Source organism: Colius striatus, chromosome 19 (genome assembly GCF_028858725.1).
Source record: "Colius striatus isolate bColStr4 chromosome 19, bColStr4.1.hap1, whole genome shotgun sequence".
NCBI classification, from domain to species: Eukaryota; Metazoa; Chordata; class Aves; order Coliiformes; family Coliidae; genus Colius; species Colius striatus.
The window spans coordinates 6,870,828-6,890,891 of NC_084777.1; the positions used below are offsets into that span (position 1 = coordinate 6,870,828).

Genomic DNA, 20,064 nt, shown 5'->3' on the forward strand with positions numbered 1-20,064 from the left:
AGGAGGAGCTCCAGTTTCAATAAAGGGGGTCCCTTGGACTGGTTTGGTTCTGTATAAAGCTTTGAACAGGGGGGCATGGTGGATCACTGGGTCACCAGAAGCTTCCTGGCAATTGTGCGATGTTTTAGCAAAAAGAATGAATGAGACTCTTGGATGTGTGAGAGGGGAAACAGTGAGGAAGAGCTGAGAGAGGATTTTACCTTTTTATGGGACTGGGGAGACTGATTTGGGACTTTTTCATCCGGTTCAGGTGTCTGCATTTCAGAAACAGTGCTGGAGAGTGTTGAAAGGAGCTACGGGAATGATTGAAGGACTGAGAAATGGCCTTACAGGGGAGAGAACTTAAAGACCTCCATCTGTTTGCATTTTTAGAAAAAAAGAGGTTGAGAGGTGACTTGATGACAGTGTATAAATACTTTCACAAGGAGAAAAAAGCAGGCAATGCAGGTTCTGTAATCTAGCAGGAGGGGAAAAAACCACAGACGGATGGCTGGAAGCAAGAGCCAGATGAAGTCAAACTGGAAATTAATCACCTCCATTGCTTAAAAAAAACCCAACAGGTCCAAGGTTTTGGAACAAACCCAAAGGAAAATGGTGAGGGTTTTTTTCATTCTCAATGTCTTGAAATAAAGACTGGGGTCTCTTTTGAAAGACCTGTGTTAGGCACATGCCAGCATTTAATGGCTAGGGCTTAACGTGGAGATCATTGGGTTAAAATCATTGTATGGCTACGTGCACTAAAACATATGTTTGAGCTTATCCACCAGGCTTCTGAGCAGGGCTAATGAAGAATGTTAACTCAGGAGTAAGGATGTAATGAAGAAAAGAAAGGGAAAAAAACCCCAAACCATCGTGGGGCTTTGTTTGGCTTATTGGCTTTTAGGGGAAAAAAAAGGTAAAATCCAAGACAAGCAAAAGTGACCCCCTTGACACAAACATCTGCAGACATGGAGCTGCTGGCTGGGGTAGGGCTGGTCAGAACAAGCTGCTGTGAGCAGGCACACGAGTAGCTGTCCTGAATTAATGAAATCAAGTTTAAGAGGTTTAGCTGCACTGGTGTAGAACGGACTCATAATGACAGCCCTCGGGCCCTTCCGAGTGGAAACGCCAGATCTGGCTCTTGGAGGGTGGGATTTTCTCTACCCTGGGCACTCATCTGCTCTTTTGTTCTGGACAATAGGAAGGCCCCTTCCTCTGTGCTCCCGCTCTCGCTGCTGTGCCTGGCCCTGTTCCCACTGCTCTGCCTGCTCCCAGGCTCCTTCCACCCACCCCCTCGCCTGGGTTCTTCTCTCCTGGCAGCTGAGAGCAGCTGGGCACGGCTGGATTTTGGGATGTGGTGATGCCTGGCTGTGGCCTCATAGCAATGAAGCTCAATCCCGAGTCCTTGATGGAGAAGCAGAAACAAGAGGTCTTGCTTTGTCAGCTCATGGATTGTCCAGGGTTAGAGCCAAAATGTCCAGCTCTATGAATATCAAGGACCTTCCATCCTGCATCCACATCAAGACTTTCCAAAATTGTGCAGGGGATGCAGGGTTTGGCAGCTGAAATGGTCAAATGCTGCAGCATCTTGTCCCAAGTGCTGAGCTGAGCTGGGCTTTGGCCCAGCTTGATCCCAGTTCCAGCCATATCCCCCAGCCCCACTCCTCATGCAATGCTGCAGCACCAGTCCCCATCACTTGCTGGGACGAGCCTCAGCCCTGCCAGAGCCTCCTGGGGATTCATTAAAACAAATACATGGAAGCAGTCAAACACCAAAATTGGCCTTGAATATTTCAGGAGGGCGTTTGGGCTCTGGGGAGAGCACCTGGCACAGTATAGCGAGTCCTTTGCATTAGGTAATGTGGGAAGAGCTGCTTAATTTGGATAGGCTCCCCAATTCCTGATCCCCTCCCACCCCACATCCCAGGCAATAATGCACTTTCAATATTCAGTGAAAAAACCCAAGCCTCGGAGTGAAAGGCAAAAAGTATGTCTGTTGCAGAAAGCAAGAGATTGAACGTGTTACCAGTGCTTTAGGTTGGGTAATAGCAGGAGATTTGCTAAAGGCATCTGCAAGAAAAGCCTTTTTTCAAAGGAATTGTATAATCCCTAGTAGCTCAGTGTCTCATGCTCAAGGACTTGCCTTCACGATCTGCTGTCAAATGATGAGAGGATTTGCTGCTCTCTTCTGTGGATGTGCAGTATGGAAACCCTGCCCACACCACGTTTCTATATCTTATTTGAAGGGATGCTTCTCTGCTCCTACCAAGTGACAGGATTGTCCCTGTTTTATGCCCCACATTCCCAGAAATAGATGCAAAAAGGGGAGAAGAAAGCACTTGCCGTGGAGTCATGCCCCTCAAATGCAGGAGCTCAGTGTCCACACAGACAGGGACTGGATAGAGGGGTCTGGGATGATGCTGGGGACTGCAGGGTCTGCAATAGAGAGGAGAAATCTGGAGGCTGCTGTCAGACTGTTTTGGAGGCAGGAAAACACATTTGGGTGTGAGTCAAAGTGTGTGTAGTGGATAGAGAACTGTTTGGGGTGTGCAACAAGGACAGCATGTGTGTGTGTACACATACACATGAGGGGAATAGGAAGGAACATCTGCAGGTGGGAGCTTAAAGCAGTTGCCCCATGGGTGTGCATGGGTGTGATTGCAGCCCTGGGCAGAGGAACCTCATGAGGTTCAACAATGGCAAGTGCAGAGTCCTGCACCTGGGGAGGAACAACCCCCTGCACGAGGACAGGCTGGGGGTGACCTGCTGGAGAGCAGCTCCAGGAGAGGGACCTGGGAGTGCTGGTGGGCAGCAAACTAAACATGAGCCAGCAATGTGCCCTTGTGGGCAAGAAGGCCAAGGGCATCCTGGGGTGCAGTAAGAAGAGTGTGGGCAACAGGTTGAGGAAGGTTCTCCTTCCTGTCTACTCTGCCCTGGTAAGACCTCATCTGGAGTCCTGTGTCCAGTTCAAGAGTGATAGAGAACTTCTGGAGAGAGTCCAGTGAAGGGCCATAAAGATGATCAGAGATCTGCAACATCTCTCTTACGAGGAAAGGCTGTGAGCCCTGGGGCTGTTTAGCCTGGGAAGAGAAGGCTTGAGGAGTGATCTTATCAACACCTGCAAATATCTAAAGGACAGATGTCAAAGGGATGGGGCCAGTCTTTTTTCTGTAGTACCTAGTGACAGGATAAGAGGTAATGGGCACAAGCTGGAGCACAGGAAGTTCCACTTAAGGAAAATCTTTGCTGTTCTGGTGAAAGAGCCCTGGCCCAGGCTGCCCAGGGAGGATGTGGAGTTTCCTTCTCTGGTGGTTTCAAAACCCACTAGAAGGTGTCCCTGTATGACCTGATCAAGGGGAAACTGCTTTAACAGGGAACTGGGCTGGATGAGCTCTGGAGATTCCTTCCAACCTGCATCATTCTGGGTGATTTTGTGTAAATGCCCAGCTTCCTTGTGTCAGCCAAGAAGCACTGCCTCTGAGAGATACACTGGGGACAGAACTCCCAGGCACAGAGCAGCCCCGGGGCTTGCCCCTGTTTATTGCTCTGTGGGGAGCTCAGCTGCAGGCAAAGCTCTTTTGGCAGCAGGAAGGCTAGAAAGGGTTTCAGCAGAAGTCATTTTTATTGGAGATTGTGGTTTTGCTGAAATGAACCATTTTATGGGAACATGTAGCAAACTATTGACAGGAAAAAAATCTGAACCATTTCTTTTGGCTTTCAGAGGATGATTTTTTTATCCCAAAGCATTTAATTTCAACAAATTGCTCCTTTTAGGTTTGATTTTACCACTCTGATTAATTTCATTTCAATCTTCCACATGTACAAACTGCTGGTTCCAGGGTTGCACCCTGTCAGGCTGCACCCTCCTCTGCTGCCTTCTCTCCATTTAACACAGCAAATGCAGTCCCCTTCAACCAAGGCTTCTGAAAACTTTCTCCAGGAAATCTGAGATGGACAAGAGGATTTGGAAATGAAAATGGATTTGAAGGGCCACAGTTGTCCATGGAAGAGAAATTGTAGTTTCTGAGCAATAAAAGTCAGCAGTGCAGAGCTTGTCTCTCACTGCTCAGCCCTTTCGATCCAGCCTCTCAGAGGGCAGTGATAAACATGTGCACTAGGCAATTTATTCTGTCTTTTGCATTGGTAGGATATTTTTGCTGTGAAAGGGAGCTTAGCTTTACATTTTTACAACCTTGACGTGCTTAAAGTTAAGCCGCTCTTTAAGCATGTACAGAATTGGGACCTATTAGTAGTGCACATACCGCTACTGTGTCCCAGTCTCTGCTGCCAATGCTCCCTCCCTGCAAGAGGGGGGAGGTCTGGCTGTTAATTGCATTTATTTGCTATGACAACAGGCCTGTGCTAACATTGGGGTTGTTTATGCTCGCGGTAGGAGCAGTGGCTGCTGTGGCACGCAGCATTTCACGGCCCCCTGGCTGGGGATATGCCTTTTGCTTCTGTCTGGCAAGATGCAAGAGAGGAAACCAGAGGTTTGCCATTTTGTGCAAATAAAAAAGGTGTGTGAAGCCTGTGGAGGCTGTGGGGTGATTTGTGGCCAGGGCAAAAGGGATGCCCCTCCTTGCTGTGCCTGGTAGCCTAGGATGAGTCTCCTTGTAGGGCGTTTGCAGAGGGATGCTCCTGTGGTGATGGGGTTATCCAAAACAGTCAGCAGAAGGTACTTTTCAAGCAACAACATTATTTCAAAGGCATGTACAAGGGTAAATTTCCTGTGAGCACATCATATGAGGTAACAGGACTCCAAACAAGGAGAAATGTGTCACCTCATAGAGGCTCACTCACGCTGCAGATGTTCTTTGTGTGCACTGAGATGATGCTCCAGGCCTTTGCCCACCAAGCCCCACCATCAGCAACCATGAGCCTGCAGAGGTAATTCTCTAGGATCCCTTTTTAATTCACTCTCTTTCATTTATATTCAAATCAGAGGATAAATGTAGGCAATGCATTCACTTGAGCTAAGGCAAGGCTGCTGTTTCAGAACCACCTCTGAGAAGGTGGTTTATTTTTAAAACACATGGAAAAAGAAATGAAGACACATTAGCTCTGCACTCTAACTGTTGTCTCCTTGTTGCTAACATTAGGCTTGCCATGAATACAGAAAGATTGTTAAAAAAACCCTTTGCTTCCCAACACACACACTGTTTACTTGGCTCCAGCACTGAAAATAAAGCCATGATTTCTGCTTGTGCTCTAAGACAGTTCCTGTGTCTCGTGCAGAAGTTCACAGAGATGCTCCTGAGGATTTCTTTATTTGATTTAAATGAATAATAGATATAAAAATATTCACTGAGGAAGTATAGCTTAAAGAATATATCTATCTCCCTCCAATTAGGGCAGTGCTTGACAGGCTCTGCAAAAGCAGTGAGGGCATCCTCCTCAGGGGCAAGTCCTGCAAAAACCCATAAGATCAGGCTCTGAAATGAAGGTGGAAACATTTGCAGCATTGTGTGCAGCTCAGACTCACGGGCTGCATGCCTTCATAAAGCATGTGAGAACTCACTAACAATCCTTTGCATTTAAAACATAGTTTTGCCCTAAAAGGTGGCCCTGATGTGCTTAAAACTAAGAGTGCTCTTTTGAAGTGGACTTTTTAAGCAGCCATATGCCACCACCTACATGCACTGGCCAGGCTATGACTTACCTTTGCTCCTTGGTCCCCACAGCAGGTTTGCACAGCCCCATTATTCCTGGGCTCTGCTTATCCCTGAGCACATGGGACTGTCAGAAACCACTTAATAAGGAGTTGTGCAGGAAAATGCTGCTGAGTGCTTCAAAAACTAAGTCTGTGGAGAGGATTCATTACTGCTGCATTGCAATTAATGATAATTAAAAGAAAAAAGAGAAGTTTTTGTACTGTGAGTTACTCTGGGTGTCAGAATTAACATCTCATTGCATTATCAAAGCTTTCAAGCAGTGGGTGGCGGAGAGAGTAGCTTGGGGCTTGCAAATAGGTCAGAGAAAGAGCTAGCTGCTAAATATCTGATGGAAACTTTCCACTGGGGAGGAAAATCTTGCTGATTTGATGAAAGAGAATCAATTTTGGGGAGGATGTGGATACCCTTAAAACTCAGTGGAAAAGCAAGCATGGAGGCTGGGCTGCCTGCTCACAACCTGGGCTCTGCATTAGCCCTCCTCATTCCCCAAGGACCCATCCTGCTCAGACGTGCATTTATCACCTTCTCATTGCATAATGAAAACATAAAAAGAGGGGAAGCATGAAAATTTCGGTGGCCCAGTGCCAACGCAGGCCTGCTCTGTGCCCTTGGCATCCCCAGCTGAGTGCCCTTGAAAGCCAGCAGCTTTTTGCGTGCTTGCTTGGCTTTTCCAAACACCTAAAGGGGTCTTTTTTTCAAAAGGGTCCAGCCCGGGATGGTCTGTGTCCGATGCTCGGGGCTGTGGAGCACTTGCAACCATATTTGACACCAACAGGGGGAGCGGTGAGCCCTGCTGAAGCTGTCCCTGAGCAAAGCCCGGAACACGCCACCGGCATCCTCCATCCCCTGGGCCCAGCATCTTCCATAGCCCGTCTCCAGCCTCTGTCACAGCCTTCATCCAACCTTTGCCAGGCATACTGGCAGCTTTGAAGGTTTCCACCAACGTTGGAATCCTTCCCTCGAGGTTTTTGCCCCCCGTGACTCTGGGATGTAGTGTTACCACGAAGGCTCTGGCTTGGGCATACCACCAGTGTGGCAGGTCTTCTTAATGATTCTTGTGATAATTCATCACTGAAATAAGACATCTGGGCAGAAAGAGTCTCTGGTTTTCATGTGGTCCTTAATCCAAGGGATGGTGAGTCCTCTTTCATGGGTCCTGCTGGGACAAAGATGCCCCAAGGACACCTGATCCAGGCAGGATCTTCCCATCTCCCTCCAGTGTAAGGGGTGACAACATAGAGCTGCCTGAAGATGAAGAGATGAAACGTTGTGGCATGCTTAACTGCTCCTCCCAAGCAGAAAAGGAGAATATAGTATTTAGGAAACCAGATGAGCAGATCTGGCCGCCTGCACACCTCTGCAGGGAGCAGCCCTGAGACAGGAGATGGGCATAGGATCCATCCTTTGGCTGCTGAGGCTGCCCAGCTTTTACTTAAAACTAAGAAATTTCTTTGTTCCAGACAACTCTTTCCTTAACAATTGTTCATCTGCTCAGCTTCTTCCTTCCTGTTCCCATAGACAATAACCTGTTGTGAATCACTGGAGAAGAGACTTGATCAACAAACTGATCTCTGCCAGATGTATTCCCCCTGATCAGAGGGACTCTTGGTCCCTGTGAGGAATGACAGGCTGCTGATGATTATAAAAAGCAAATCTCAGAAGGGTTTGTCTCTGTGGGGGGAAATAGCACAGCATAGCTGCTGGGGAATAATCATTATATTATTATGCAGGAATAAAGTCTCATTTATTTCTGAGAAGGGGATGGATATGGGGAAAGAGAAGGGAGTTATTGTGGAATAACTAGCCCACAGCAGCTATGTTGGGCAACGTCCTCCTTGTAGAAAACCCCTCAATATTGTGCTACAGAAGGATTCACAGCCTAGACCATGCAGTGGGTGAAGGTGGGGATGTCTAATCCTGAAGAAACACTTTGTCAGCATCCACTGGCTCCTGCAGGAACAAGAGATGATGCAAACACATGCCTGGCAATGCCATATGCCTATGGACAGGGGCAGGTAGCTCAGAGCCCCTCTGCCCCCATTGCTCTTCACCATCTCACTTTGCACCTTCTTGGGGATAGGGGTTGCCCATTCGGCTACTGTATGGCACTGTATGGCCCAGCCAGCCGCTCTGGCACACCCTGGCACGCAGCCACGTGCCTTTGTGTTGATCAAAGCTGTGTTTTCCCCACCACACAGAGCCCACAGCACACGCCTGCGTCGTGCTTCACCGCATGTGAACCAGTGAGCACCCAGCTAGGCACCATCAATAATTAATACGTGTGTCATCGTGTTCCTCCTCACCGCTCCACTGCCCATCGCTCCGGGGTGGGGAATGGGCCAAGGTCATTCCTGGTGTCCGGCCCCAACAGTACCATGGCGGGGGGACAGCCTGGGTGCTTCCCCGCCCAGGCTTCATTGTCTTTGATATCCACGCCGGGTGGGAAACGGCTGCAACACAAAGGGGAACGGCATCGCTGCGGGGAACGGCATCGCTGCGGGCGTGGGGACGGGACGCGGAGGTGGATGGAGGGGGCTGTACCGAGGGGGCTCTGACAACCCCTCCCGACCTGCGGGACCCCTGCGGGCCCCTTGCCCCTCGCTCGGGCAGGGATGGACCCCGCGGACAACCCGCTTTGTGTCCCTCTGAGCGTCCCGGCCCCTTCCTCATTGTTTTGTACAACTGCGGGGGGGGAGCATACGATTTAACGTTAAACATAAACCCAGTAAAGATGAAATCGAATGTGAAGCCGCTCTGTCAGGGACACAGAGACACTCACACACAGGGAGCCGTGTGAGCCGCGACCCGCGCCCCGCGCCGCCCCCCGCCGCCCTCACAATGCCGCACCACCGAGCGCCCGGAGCCGCGAGGCCCCGCCCCCTTCCCCGCCCCCTCCGGCCTCCGATTGGCTGCGCCGCGCACAAAGCGTTACAAGTTGGCGTCAGGTGGGGCGGGCGCGGCGCTGATTGGCTGCGGCGGGCGCGGGGCGGGGCGGGGCGCGCGCTGTCAGCCGGGGCGCGGCGCGGCGGGAGCCGCCTGTGGGGCGCGCGGAGCGGCAGCGGCGCGGCATGGCCGGCTGAGGCGGGCGGGAGCCGCCGCCCGGCCCCGCTCCCCGGCGCCGCTCCCCGGCCCCGCTCGGTGGGTGGGCGAACGGACTGACGGACGAACGAGCGAATGAATGAATGAATGGCGGAGCGCCGCGCCGCAGCATGAGGCGCCGGCCGAGGACCGCGCCCGGGCTCGCCCTGCTCTGCCTCGCCGCCCTCCTGGCCGCCGCTGCCGGGTTGCCCTCCAGCACCACGCCGCCCCCCGAGCCTGGTAGCGGCAGCGGCGGCCCCGCGGAGGGCGGCAGCGCACCGCCGGCACGGCCCCGCGGCACCGCCGCGGCTGCCCGGGGCAGCCCTCCGCCGCCGCCCCCGGAGGAGGAGGAGGAGGCGGCGGCGGCGGCGGCGGTGGTGGAGGAAGAAGAGGAGGAGGAAGAAGAGGAGGAGGCGGCGGCGGCGGGCAACAGCCCCGCAGGTAGGCGGCCCCCCCGTGTCCGTGACGCGAGTGGGTGTCAGCGGCGGGATGCGGACGGGACTGCCTCGTCCCTTCTTCCTTCAGCCGGGCGGACAAAGGCGCGGCCGGGGGTGGCTTCGCGGGGGGCTGTGGGGGACGGGGCGGCGGCTCTCGGGCTCCCTCAGGCTTCAGCGAGCCTCGTTTGGGGCAGAAGGAGGGACTCCGGCTCTTTGGGACCCCCGGCAGCATCTCCCATCCCAGCATCAGGTGCCAGGCGCCGAGCTCGATGGGGGTCACTGTCCGCCCCCTATCCCGCAGGGGTCGGGTGTGGGGCTGGGTGAGCAGTGCGGGGGTGCCGAGGGGTCCCGGTGGGCAAGTGCACCGAACCTGGACCGTTGTTAAAGGCATTACTGGTGGATTTTTGTGGGTGCTGGTCCTGTCTTCCTTAAGCATCCTTCTCGCTAACCATCCCCAGTGTGCCCCATGCCCTGCGTAGAGGAGTTGAAGCCATGACCTTCCCCTCACCATTGCATCGGGATAGTGTCCCCGAGTGTGGACACAGGCTCTGAGCATCGCTGAGTGGTACCTTGGAAGCAGAGTTGCTCTGTAGCATCACGGTTTCCACAGCATCATCCCACCTCCATGTGCTGAGAGCAGAATGGGGTTGACAATACCTCGATGTCTCTGGAGCTGGTCATCTTCCCTGTATCTGAAGGGCCATTTGAAACTCAACGCGTGTCAGGAATAGCCCCCACACACCTGATAGTCCGTGGGCAATGTAAGGGGAGGAAAGAGCCACGGGTTTTTCTGTTCTGGGAGATGCTGGTCTCGGTGCAGCCCACTTGAGGCCTGATCCTGCCCCTGTTGCAGATGGGAGGCTCGTACGTAGCTGAGGAGAACATCGTGGTAAGGGGAATCAGTGGAATTATCAATGAAGAGTGTGAGGAGGGAGGAGGTGAAGGGTGAAGTGGCTGTGCTTTTGGGTGAAGCTCTTGCTGGGTGTAGTGCTGAGTGATGGTGCTGGGAGATGAAAACACTGATGGATGCCCTTCAGAGCTGAGACTCCAGTTTACTTATAAACCAAGTAGACAAAACTGCTGGAATCAGGGGATAGAGCTTTGTCCATTTATTTTGCCAGAAAAGTCTGCTTCACTCTACATTTCCAAAGCTTTATGTTCAATAGCCAATGCTATAGGACGTATTCTTTCCTTTTCTATATTTATTTTTCTCTCCTTGCCTGAAAAATGCTTGGTTTGAGTGTGTTGAGCTTCCTGTAATGTGAAAGGGATACACTCTGCTATTCTGGTAGCTTTAGCAGTCTGAACAAGTGGATTAATCAACGTGTTTTATTTGGCTAGAAGTGTAATCAGATGAAGATCTGGAGTCTCTTGTTTTCAGACTTTAATTCTTTTTTTTTTTTTCCACTGAGGTTTCTGTCTTACTTTCTCTGCAAGAGACAGAATGACTTAAGATGAGGAATTGCTGATAAAGATAGGAGGGTTTGAGTTTTCTTAAAGCAAAAGCAATTTTCTCTATTGTGCTGTCATCAACCCCTCTGGGTGCCAAACAGGGGATGCACATACCTGTCCCCAGTTGTCCAAGCACCTATTTCCCTATCTGACCTTGGGTTTGGTTTGCTTCTGTCAATGTCAGAAGGCTCTAATGGTTTTATCAGGAGCATCCCTCTCATATGAGCCAAAGGACAAGGGTCCTGCCAGAGTATTGCACGAGGTAACTGGTTTATGGTGACTTTAGGATGCTCTTGGATGTCCGTATGTGATTTCATTACATCTGGTGCCATAGGAGGTGTCAGGGATGCAAGTTGAGACATTTTTGTGTCTAATCCCAGCATAACCATGGATTCCACATTGAGCTGCCCTTACCTCCTCATTTCAGCCCTTGTTTGGGAAATGGGAGCAGTGATGATGAGAACTCTTCCCCACCATCTCTGGGTGTGCTGGGTTTTTATTGTGAAAGCCAGCATCATCCTTTGAAGTTTTAAAGTGTTAATTATTAATGGCTACAGCCACTTGATTTCAAAATTGCTCTCTGGTGTCTTTATGCTGTGGTGATGGCCAGGGTGGGAATGCTTGGGCAGATCATGGCTTCTCAATCAGGCTAATTTGTTCTTAGTTAGTGTGGCAGGTTGAGATTAACTCTGGCTAATGGGGAAATTGCTGGTGTGCTTGTGGGTCAGATGAGTTTTGAGGTATGAGGAGGGGTGAGGTGGCAGCAGGAGGAGATGATGGGCTCAGCAGCAATGTGGGAGCTTATGGGGGTGGTGTGGGTGGGTGGTACAGTTGTAGTCTGTGTGGGTACTGGTTTTAGGGGGATCTTTCTGTGCTGCCCTCCCTGCTGACTGTCGCTGGAATCCTCCAAGAGATTTGCTCTCACAGGGCATTAAATACCAAAGGCACAGTGAAGCCTTTAGGCAGTGTGGATTTAGCTGAAACCTCCCTTCTGCTTTAATTCAAGCATGTTTCATGGTGGTTTTTTTTTCAATTCAATAGGTAATTAATGCATTATATGCTTTATTCCATCAAACAAATGAGCCTTTTCTCATGCCCATCATTAGAAAGGCTACTTCCATGCTGAAGGCATTATTACTGACAAAAAACTGGTGAGAGTCCTCACATCCAGTGTCTGTTCAGTGCTACCAACATTTAAATTCCAACTTCAGTGCATTTTGCTCAGTCTGATTTAAGAAGCACTTCAGCTACTGCCGAGCTGCCTGCTTGCTCCTTTCTCATTCTCTTCCCTTTCCCAGTTTCATGATGTTTATTTTTCTTTCCAAGCCTCTGCTCATGTTAAAATCCTGGATTTTGTTTTTAAGAGAAGTAAATTGCTAATCCTCATGTTTGTGGAGACAAGCTTAGAAGTATCCCCTGCCTTATCACCAAAGCCTCTGACACCCACTGAGGAGACTCTGCCTCTTCCTTTTATATGCAGTAGTCTTGTTTTAAAGGAGAAGCTGGACCTTTGCTGGGGCAGCTGCTGTTTGGATGGATGCTTGGTGCTGGAGCAAAAATGCAGCTGGTGTAGCCAGTGTAGTCCTGGTTGGACTCTTCCTGCCTAGAGGACAAAACTCCTCTATTCCCTTCATTTCTGTAGGGTGGTATTGAACCCTTCCCATCTGTGAAGGGTGTTTTGTTCTGTAGTTTTTGGGCCCATGTGCAGCAGATGGGTGAGCTGAAAAGCTCAAACGTCCTTGCACAATCTCCCTGTCCCAATGCTGTGGCTGGATCAACAGAAGAGCTGCACCCAGACTCTGCATAATAGGCATCTTTAGACACTAAGCACTTCAGATCTTGGAAGCCACTGCCTTATTTTGCTCCCTGTGGTTTCTGTGGTGCTGCACCTGACTTCCTAAGTCAGCAGGTCCTCAGACATGATCCTGAATCTGGCTCCTCACCTCTGCACCTCATGAGAGGGGACCACAAGCAATTTCTGCTGCAGCTACAGGGCAGGAAATGCAGGTGGCCCTGTAGCTCAGAGCAGTTAACCACAGGAAGGTGCCCTGTGCTGCCACGGAAATGGGTGAAGGATGAGTCAGGGTGTGCAATGGTGTTTGATGGGCCTCTGGCATGGGGCCATCTCTTGCTGGGATGCTCACAGCCTAGATGGAGAAGGTGCAGCCAGAACCCTGCTAAGGTTGGTGGCTGAGGCTTTGGGTGGGATTAGCTGATGGCTTTAGCTTGTAAATAGGAGCCTGGCAAATCCTTAGAGTGATAGGCTAAATGGCTAGGTGTAGGCAAGGCAGCAGGGTGAGGAGTGAGCCCAGTCATAAGTGCTGACTTTAACTTCATTGTCCAGCCAGAGAGGTGGAGGATTTTGTTCTTCTGCAGGATATGTAGAGAAAGGTCTGTGCCCACTATGTGTGCAAGAGGCACCATGGGGGTAGGTCTTGGGATGTCGTCTACCACACTGGCAGTATTGTTATAGAGCCATCAACAGCCAGACCCTGCCATGCCAGGGAGGGACTTGAGGGACTGTGAGCTCCCAAATCCCAGTGGGACAGAAAGAGCCAAGTTGCTGAAGGCAATTTCTCCATTTTTACTACTTCTTGTCTAGCCATTACACCCTTTGGTAGAAGTCTTCTCACACAGGTTTGCCCCATGATCAGCTTTCGTTATGCCCAGTGTGACACAGGACTCTTTCAGGGATGAAGGTAAATGTTTAATGCCCATGCAGCTGGGTGAGTTTCCAGTGCTGGGACAGGACAGTAGGTGAGACTAAATGTTTGCCATGGACTTTTCCAGCCTTAAAAATGTCTGTTTCTTTAGGTCCAAGTGTAGCTCCTACCCTTAGCACTAGGCTTGTAGGCAGAAACCTTCCTGAGTGGTTCTGCCCTGCCTCTGCCCCTGGGGGGGACGTTCAGTGTGATGACTGAGACAACTTGCTTTCAAGATGTCAGTGGGATTTAATTTGTTTTAAAAAGAAATGGAAATTGAGTTACAGATGTGAAGGCTGAGCATAAGGAAGATGGTCTTGTTACTTGGGATTAGCACTGGAGCAGCCAGGGCAGGGGGCTTTCTTTAAAAAAAAAAACATCTCATTTGTATCTTTGAGCTTAAAATAAAAGGATGTTGCCCACAGCAGAATTTGTCATTCTTTTGCCTTCCTCCCTGTTTCCACGCTCCCATCTGAGTCATCCTTTAATCAGATGCATCCAACTGTCCTGACTCAAGATTTTGAGTTTCTTGGACTTAGTGATGCTCATGAAAATTGGGATATTTTTGGAAGGATCTAGAGAGCATCCAAGGTCCCATTTGTTAACTTCCTTCTGCAGGGAACAGTGCTGAGACTTTGCTTTTTTTTCTTTTAAGTGATAGCTGAGATTTAGGTGTTATCACATCACTGAGCAGACCCTTGGAAAATACCATGTGTAAAATAAGACTGCTACTGTGTGACATGTTGAAGTTATTTATCTAGCTGCTCTTAGTAATACCAAAACACCAGCCTCTGGGGATGCAGAGCTGCTGAAACACTGAATGAAGTGGTTTGCCCGAAGCTGTGTTGTGGCCAGGAGGTGACTTGGCCTGTTTGCCATTTGCCAGTGGTCTTCTGGGCTCTGCAAGCATGGATGTGTCCCCAGGGGCTGGGACAGTCAGGACAGCACCCAGCAGTCAGGCTGATGGAGTGTCACTGGCCTGGGAGACTATTGCAAGAGTGCATGGGATGCAAAGGTCTTTATGTGCCCAAACAGGTAGGAAATGTGTGGATTGAATGTGGGATGAGTTTCCTAGCTAGTGTTTTTTTTTTTTTTTCCCCTGGAGCATCCTTCTGCAGCTGCCTTGGCCCTTAGTCTTGTTCACTGCCTGATATGGACTGGGCAGTGCCAGAGAGAAAAATACCATTGCAATTGAGGAGCAGTGGTGCTGGGCTGGCATCAGAGCTCATCTCATGGGCTATGCTGAGCTGTAACCTCAGTGGGTGAGTAACCTCATCTTGGAGGGGACCATGGTCATCATGCTGCTCCAGTGCAGCCTTGGAGGTGGCTGCAGCATCTTGAGCTCCATCTGAATGGATGGTGGTGATGGTGGGTATTGAGCCTGTCCTCATCAGCTGTACGTGGATGAGCAGCACTGGGACATCCAGGACTTCCCACACCCTGGGGCTGTGGGCAGAGAAGCACAGAACACGCTGTCCCCAAGGAACAGAGGCCCCGGACGTGAGTCTGCTGAAGTCAGGGGAAAGATTTCAGATGTTTTTTTGACAAGAGCCCGTGGCCTATAAATACCCAGGGCAAAGTCATTGTGCTGCAGCTAATATTTGCAGAGCAAATGCCAGCTGACTGTCAGGAAGTTCTGCTGCAGATCCAAGGTCCAAGAAGCAGCTGAGATCTTAGCAGTGGCATGATGCATCTGCTGGCATTAGTAATAAACTCCTGCCTATGCTGGGTGCTGAAGGCTGAGATTTCTCTTGCAGCCGTCTGGCTGGAAGGGAAAGCTCCTTCTGCTTTTACCTCTGAGCACTTAAAAACCACGGCAACAATAAAATATGTTAAAGAGCTGGTTTGCTGTGCAGCACCTAGACTGCACCTGAGACTTCACTGAGCTCTTAAATGAGGTTGCAGCAAGGGCCTAGACTTGCTTCAGAGGTCTTGGAAACCCACAGGCTTTGCTGTCCCAGCTCCTGCTGCGTGTCTGAACTCAACAGGGCTGCCTTGTGTAGCAAGGCATCATGCAGTGGGAGTAGAGAACCAGGAGGGTAGAGTCTGGCACTTTATAATTGGTTGGGGATATTAATATGTTTTATGAGCTAAAGGCTAGATTCTAGCCATCTGCCCTGCCTTGAGGAGGTCGTGTGTCTCCACCACCCCAGGAGAGCAGAACCGGTTGCAGTTCAGTCTCATTAAACTGGCTGAAAACCAGGATTTCTGGTTCACAGGAAATGATTTGCTTTTTTTAAAATGTGACTTTTGGATTGTGTCATACTGAAAGGGTTGTTCTTGCTTTGCTTCCACTTCCAGTAAGCTCAAGGGGTCTTGTGCCTTGAGGCTGCCTTGTAAAATCAACGTCCTTGTACTTGGGGCTAAATCCATCCCCAGTGTGGGGTTGAGGGCTGCTGGATCCTTGCTGGGGAGGAAATGCTCTCAAAATCCCTTCAGGGCTTGTCTGGAAGGGTCTTTTGTTGGATGAAAGGTTGTCAGTCTGGAATTATATTGAAGAAACCATTCTGAACTTAGAATAATTGAAGCTCACTGGTTTGAATGGAACTTCTCCCTCCCAATTCAATAGGAAACTTCCTGGCAGCACTGATCTTGGCTCTTAGGAATGGTGGAGGACGTCACCTTCTGATGGGGTCACTCGCTCTCCCCATGGCTCTTCTCCCTGCTTTTTCACAGCCAGGGGTGCTGGAAAAAGTGGTCCAGCTTCTTCTACGTCCTAACATGGGGTCCTGTATCTGAGTGGGTCTGGGGCAGTCCAGCTGTCTCCCCTTGTTTTCACCAGTTCTTTATTAAAGGCACCCAGTACCCGAAGGGAATGGTTGGTTCACGTGGGCTTTCTGGATTGTGCCTATGTGCCTGCAAAGAATAGACAGTCTAAACACACTGCCAGAGCACTCATCAGCTGGGGAGGGTTTGGGCTGCCCAAAGGAGCCCTTTTGTTGGAGGCTGAATTCCTCCTCTGCCTGATGCTCATCCACGTCTTCCCATGCAAAATTCCGATCGCCCTCCGTCACACAGAATGCAGTGGGGTCGTGATGCTGAGCAGGCTGCCAGCACTTGGAGTTGGCAATGCTTCTGCTTAACCCTCTTCAAGACTTTGATCCACTCTGTGCTCTGGAAAAGGTTTTTTTTTTTTGATGGAGTGGGGGGGCCTCTGCTGTGACTTCACACACACACACGGCTCCTATTACAGTAAGTGAGGAGCTTCCCTGGAGCTGCATGAACTAATGCAAAGCCTTAGTTTGGTCTTTTGCTGCTTAAAGTTGGGGTTTTTTTTGAGGGGGCTGAACACCTGCTGTATGAATTAAAATTTGCCTTGTAAATGGAAGCAATTCAGAGTCTGAGCATGAGATGAGTGTTTGCCTGGAAAAGGAAAAAAGCAAAACCTCAAAGGCTCTTTTTTCTTCAGGCAGCTTGGCCTTGAGAAGCCCAAGTCGCTCTTCTTACCAGTTTTAATTGTTGCCCCCTATCCTTATAAATAAGCCACCAGAAACATGACGAGGCAAGCATCTCTGCTATTTATAGCTTGTGCTGTTCCACATGCCTGTTTTAAAAATCAGCCAGCTAAAGGGCTCTGCAGCCTTCCAGCTAAAGGCTTAATGACACAGGCATTTTATATGGATGGGTAGATGGATGTGTATTTACAAGCTGTTGGTAGTGAGCCCTCACTCGAGCAGGAGGAATGGTTTTGGCAGCGGGGATATTTCTCCTGGGCAGAGGAAAGCCCCTCTGGTGCTGCTCTGATGCTGGGGCAGTGGCTCTGGTTTAGCCTACACCCCATGGCTCGCCCCTGCTTCAGCCATTGCCAGCCAGTAATGGGACTGGTGCCACTGGGGATGCTCCCAGCAGGTTCAGTCCTGCCTCTCCCCTGCATCATGGCTCTTGAGGGGGTTCACTAGAACTAGGGGGTTCACTTCTCTCTTCACTAGACAAGACATACTTTCATATTCCCCAAGTTTTGTTGTTTTAAATATTTTAAAGCTGCATCAACTATTTATTTCCTTTTCTTTCTTTGTGATATCACCTCTGCATCACTAAGAGCCTGGCACTAACCTTTACCTGTTCAACTGGTCATGCCACTTCTCACATCAATCTGCTTCATTCCTGGCAAATTAAACTCCTGCAGTTTTCAGGCAGCTTTGCTCTATTTTGACTGACTGGCTGACTATATTAACTGATAGTGCTGCTTGGGCTGCTTTGATCCTGTATTATTTATGGAAATGAAGGCATATAACTCTGTGTAGCTGATTAATGCTGCATGTATTTTTAATGTGCTAGTTCTACTGTTTGATCTGTGCTAAATGATTGTTCTCTGATGTGTTCCTGAGTTCATTTTGGTTTCTTATGAAAAGGATATTGGAATGGACTGTTTGTTTTGTTCCTTTTTTTCTTCCTTCCCCCTCCCCCCCCCACAGTGGTCTCATCTTGTGCTGGTTTTTAAGCTTTCACAGTTTTTTCCCAATCATGGCTCTGCTGGTATCATGTGGAGCATTTGCACTTTATTGCTATTAATTGGAGTGTTTCATTGGTGGCATTACTCTAAATTTATCACTGTGTGTACAGTCTGAAGTTTGGGGAAATAAAAGGCAGAAAACCAACCATTTATGTGACCCTTAATCCTTCCTGTGTGTGATTGCTGAATCTTACCTTGGCTGTAACTCAGGTCCAGCAACACTTGAATGGGAAAGAAACCATTCTAAATTGGAGGAGGTATAATGAATATTTTCTGTGCCTGTCACAGGATGCCTGGGACTGCTCAATATTAAGAAAATGACTTTAATTGCTGGGGAGGTGCGTGTTCGATCCACAGCTTCCTCCTGTGGTGTGAGATGTGGTCGTGTTTGGGGAGGGATGGGTGGGTGAAGGCAATATTTCATGTGGGGAAATACCCACTGCATCCCGTGGCATATCCTGTGGTGTGCATTGCATGTGCAGCCCTCCTGGCACTGCTGTTGAGGGGGAGAGTCTAATGTCCTTCATCCCTCTTCCAAAATCTTTCCCTATCACCAGACAGAGCCAATGGGTTGGAAAGCAGGAGCTTATTCCATCTGTTTCAGGAGGAAAACATTTCCCCAGGGGCAAAACAGGGAAGGGGATGTTGATTTTTCTTAATGTATGGTTTTTCCCCTGCCTCTTATAACACCTGCTTATTTTCATGATTCAGGCAAGGGTTGTCTCCCAGCCCCTGCCCGTGCCCAGAGTGTGGCCAGACACACCTCTCCTGGGCTCACCACACTCCAGCAACAACAGGTTTGTGAGGATGCTTTCATGCATGCTGCTGTACAGATGCAAAGCAATGCTAGTTGAAAACGTTTAAAGGAAAGCTTTTTTCCCTTCCTCTGAACAGAGTTTTTTGTCAGGATCAGCAAAATATATCTTTCCACAAAAGATCCCTTTTGCTTTAATGAGTTTTTCCATTGAAAACAGTTTAAACTTGACATTGTGTTCCTCCCTCAAGTTTTCAAAGCTCCTTGGTCCATAAAAAACTTCAATAATTCAGTTTTCCTCCTGCTTTCTGTTTCAAAAAAGATATATGTTAAAAAAATATACATATATAAAATATAATAGATCCTTCTTTCACCAGCTGTAACTCTTGCCTTTTGTCCCTGGGGACAAAGCAAATATTACAGACTGTTTTCTAATGTTCTTCCCCTGCTCCTAAATGGAGATATGTTAACCTGAGCACTGCTGGTGATCTGGAGTGAAACTGGGAAGGATGTGCCTCATGGGGTGCTGAAGGAATGAGCAGGAATTTGAGACCTGGCTCCTACAAACCTAGTTGCTTCCTGAAACACGTCTTGATTGCAGACGTGTGAGTAATGGGGCAGAGACACACACACCCCTTCATGCTGCTGCTGACTGGGGAAAGAGGCCACAGTGCCCTGTGCAACACACACAGCTGGCAGAGCTTGTGGGGAGGGGTTGTGTCTGTGCACTCCTCCTAACCCCAAACTGCAGCCTGAAGGCTGGGGGAGTGCTGGGCTGGGATGCAATTAAGACCCCAAGATATCTAGAGAAGGTGAAGAATCTGCTTCAGGTTGTTTATGAAAACAAGGCAGTTTATTAGAATCCAAGTGGTGTGTGCTGACCTGTTGGCTCTTGCCTGGGCTGGGTATTTGCTCACTTTCTGCCAATACTTTGCTGGAGCCTCCCCAGATCATGCTCTGCCCTTCCCTGCTGTGGCCTGTTGAGTTTTTTCCCTGTCCTAGTGCTTGAGGAAGGATGTGGTTGGTTTCTAAGTACCCTTGGTGACTTGAACAGGAGCGCAGATGTCCCATCTCCCAACACTACTCCTCTCACAAATGACAGTGTTGCATTAAATCCCTCTTGCAGGGTTTTTCCAGCAGTGTCCCCCAATTCCCAGGCAGGGCTGGGGATGCCCCACGTTGGGCCTGGGTGAGCTGGTAGTTGGTGGGCTGCATGGCATCACCATGTGTGGCACAGCCTCCCCTCTGCTGCGGGGCCAGCTGGTGTGAGGAGCAGATGGGAAGGTGGAGCCGGGCAGCTCGGCCACGTTTCAGGCTACGATAAAGCCAAGTGACGTAGCAAACTAAATACCTGTTATCAGAGAAAAGCAAACAGAGCCTCCACCTGCCTCCAGCCTTTCTCCCTTCAAGGGCAGGCTGCGTGCCTGGCATGTAGCTCCCTGTAAAAGATGTTTTATTATTAACATGCTTGCTCTGGCTTGGCTGTGTTGTTGAGAAATCCAAGCTTGACTCCAGATAATGAATGACAAACATTTGT

The 20,064-nt window shown here is 49.6% G+C and overlaps 1 protein-coding gene across 1 annotated transcript in view; it reads left to right on the top strand.

Moving 5' to 3' along the window:
* Positions 1-8,860: 8,860 nt before the first annotated feature.
* The window catches only part of MEGF9 (multiple EGF like domains 9), a 52,378-nt gene continuing 41,174 nt past the window's right edge, over positions 8,861-20,064 (top strand). The window contains exons 1-2 of the mRNA XM_062011967.1: positions 8,861-9,013; positions 9,113-9,170. Coding sequence (XP_061867951.1) covers positions 8,861-9,013; positions 9,113-9,170 — 211 coding nt within the window. The remainder of the gene's footprint in view (positions 9,014-9,112; positions 9,171-20,064) is intronic.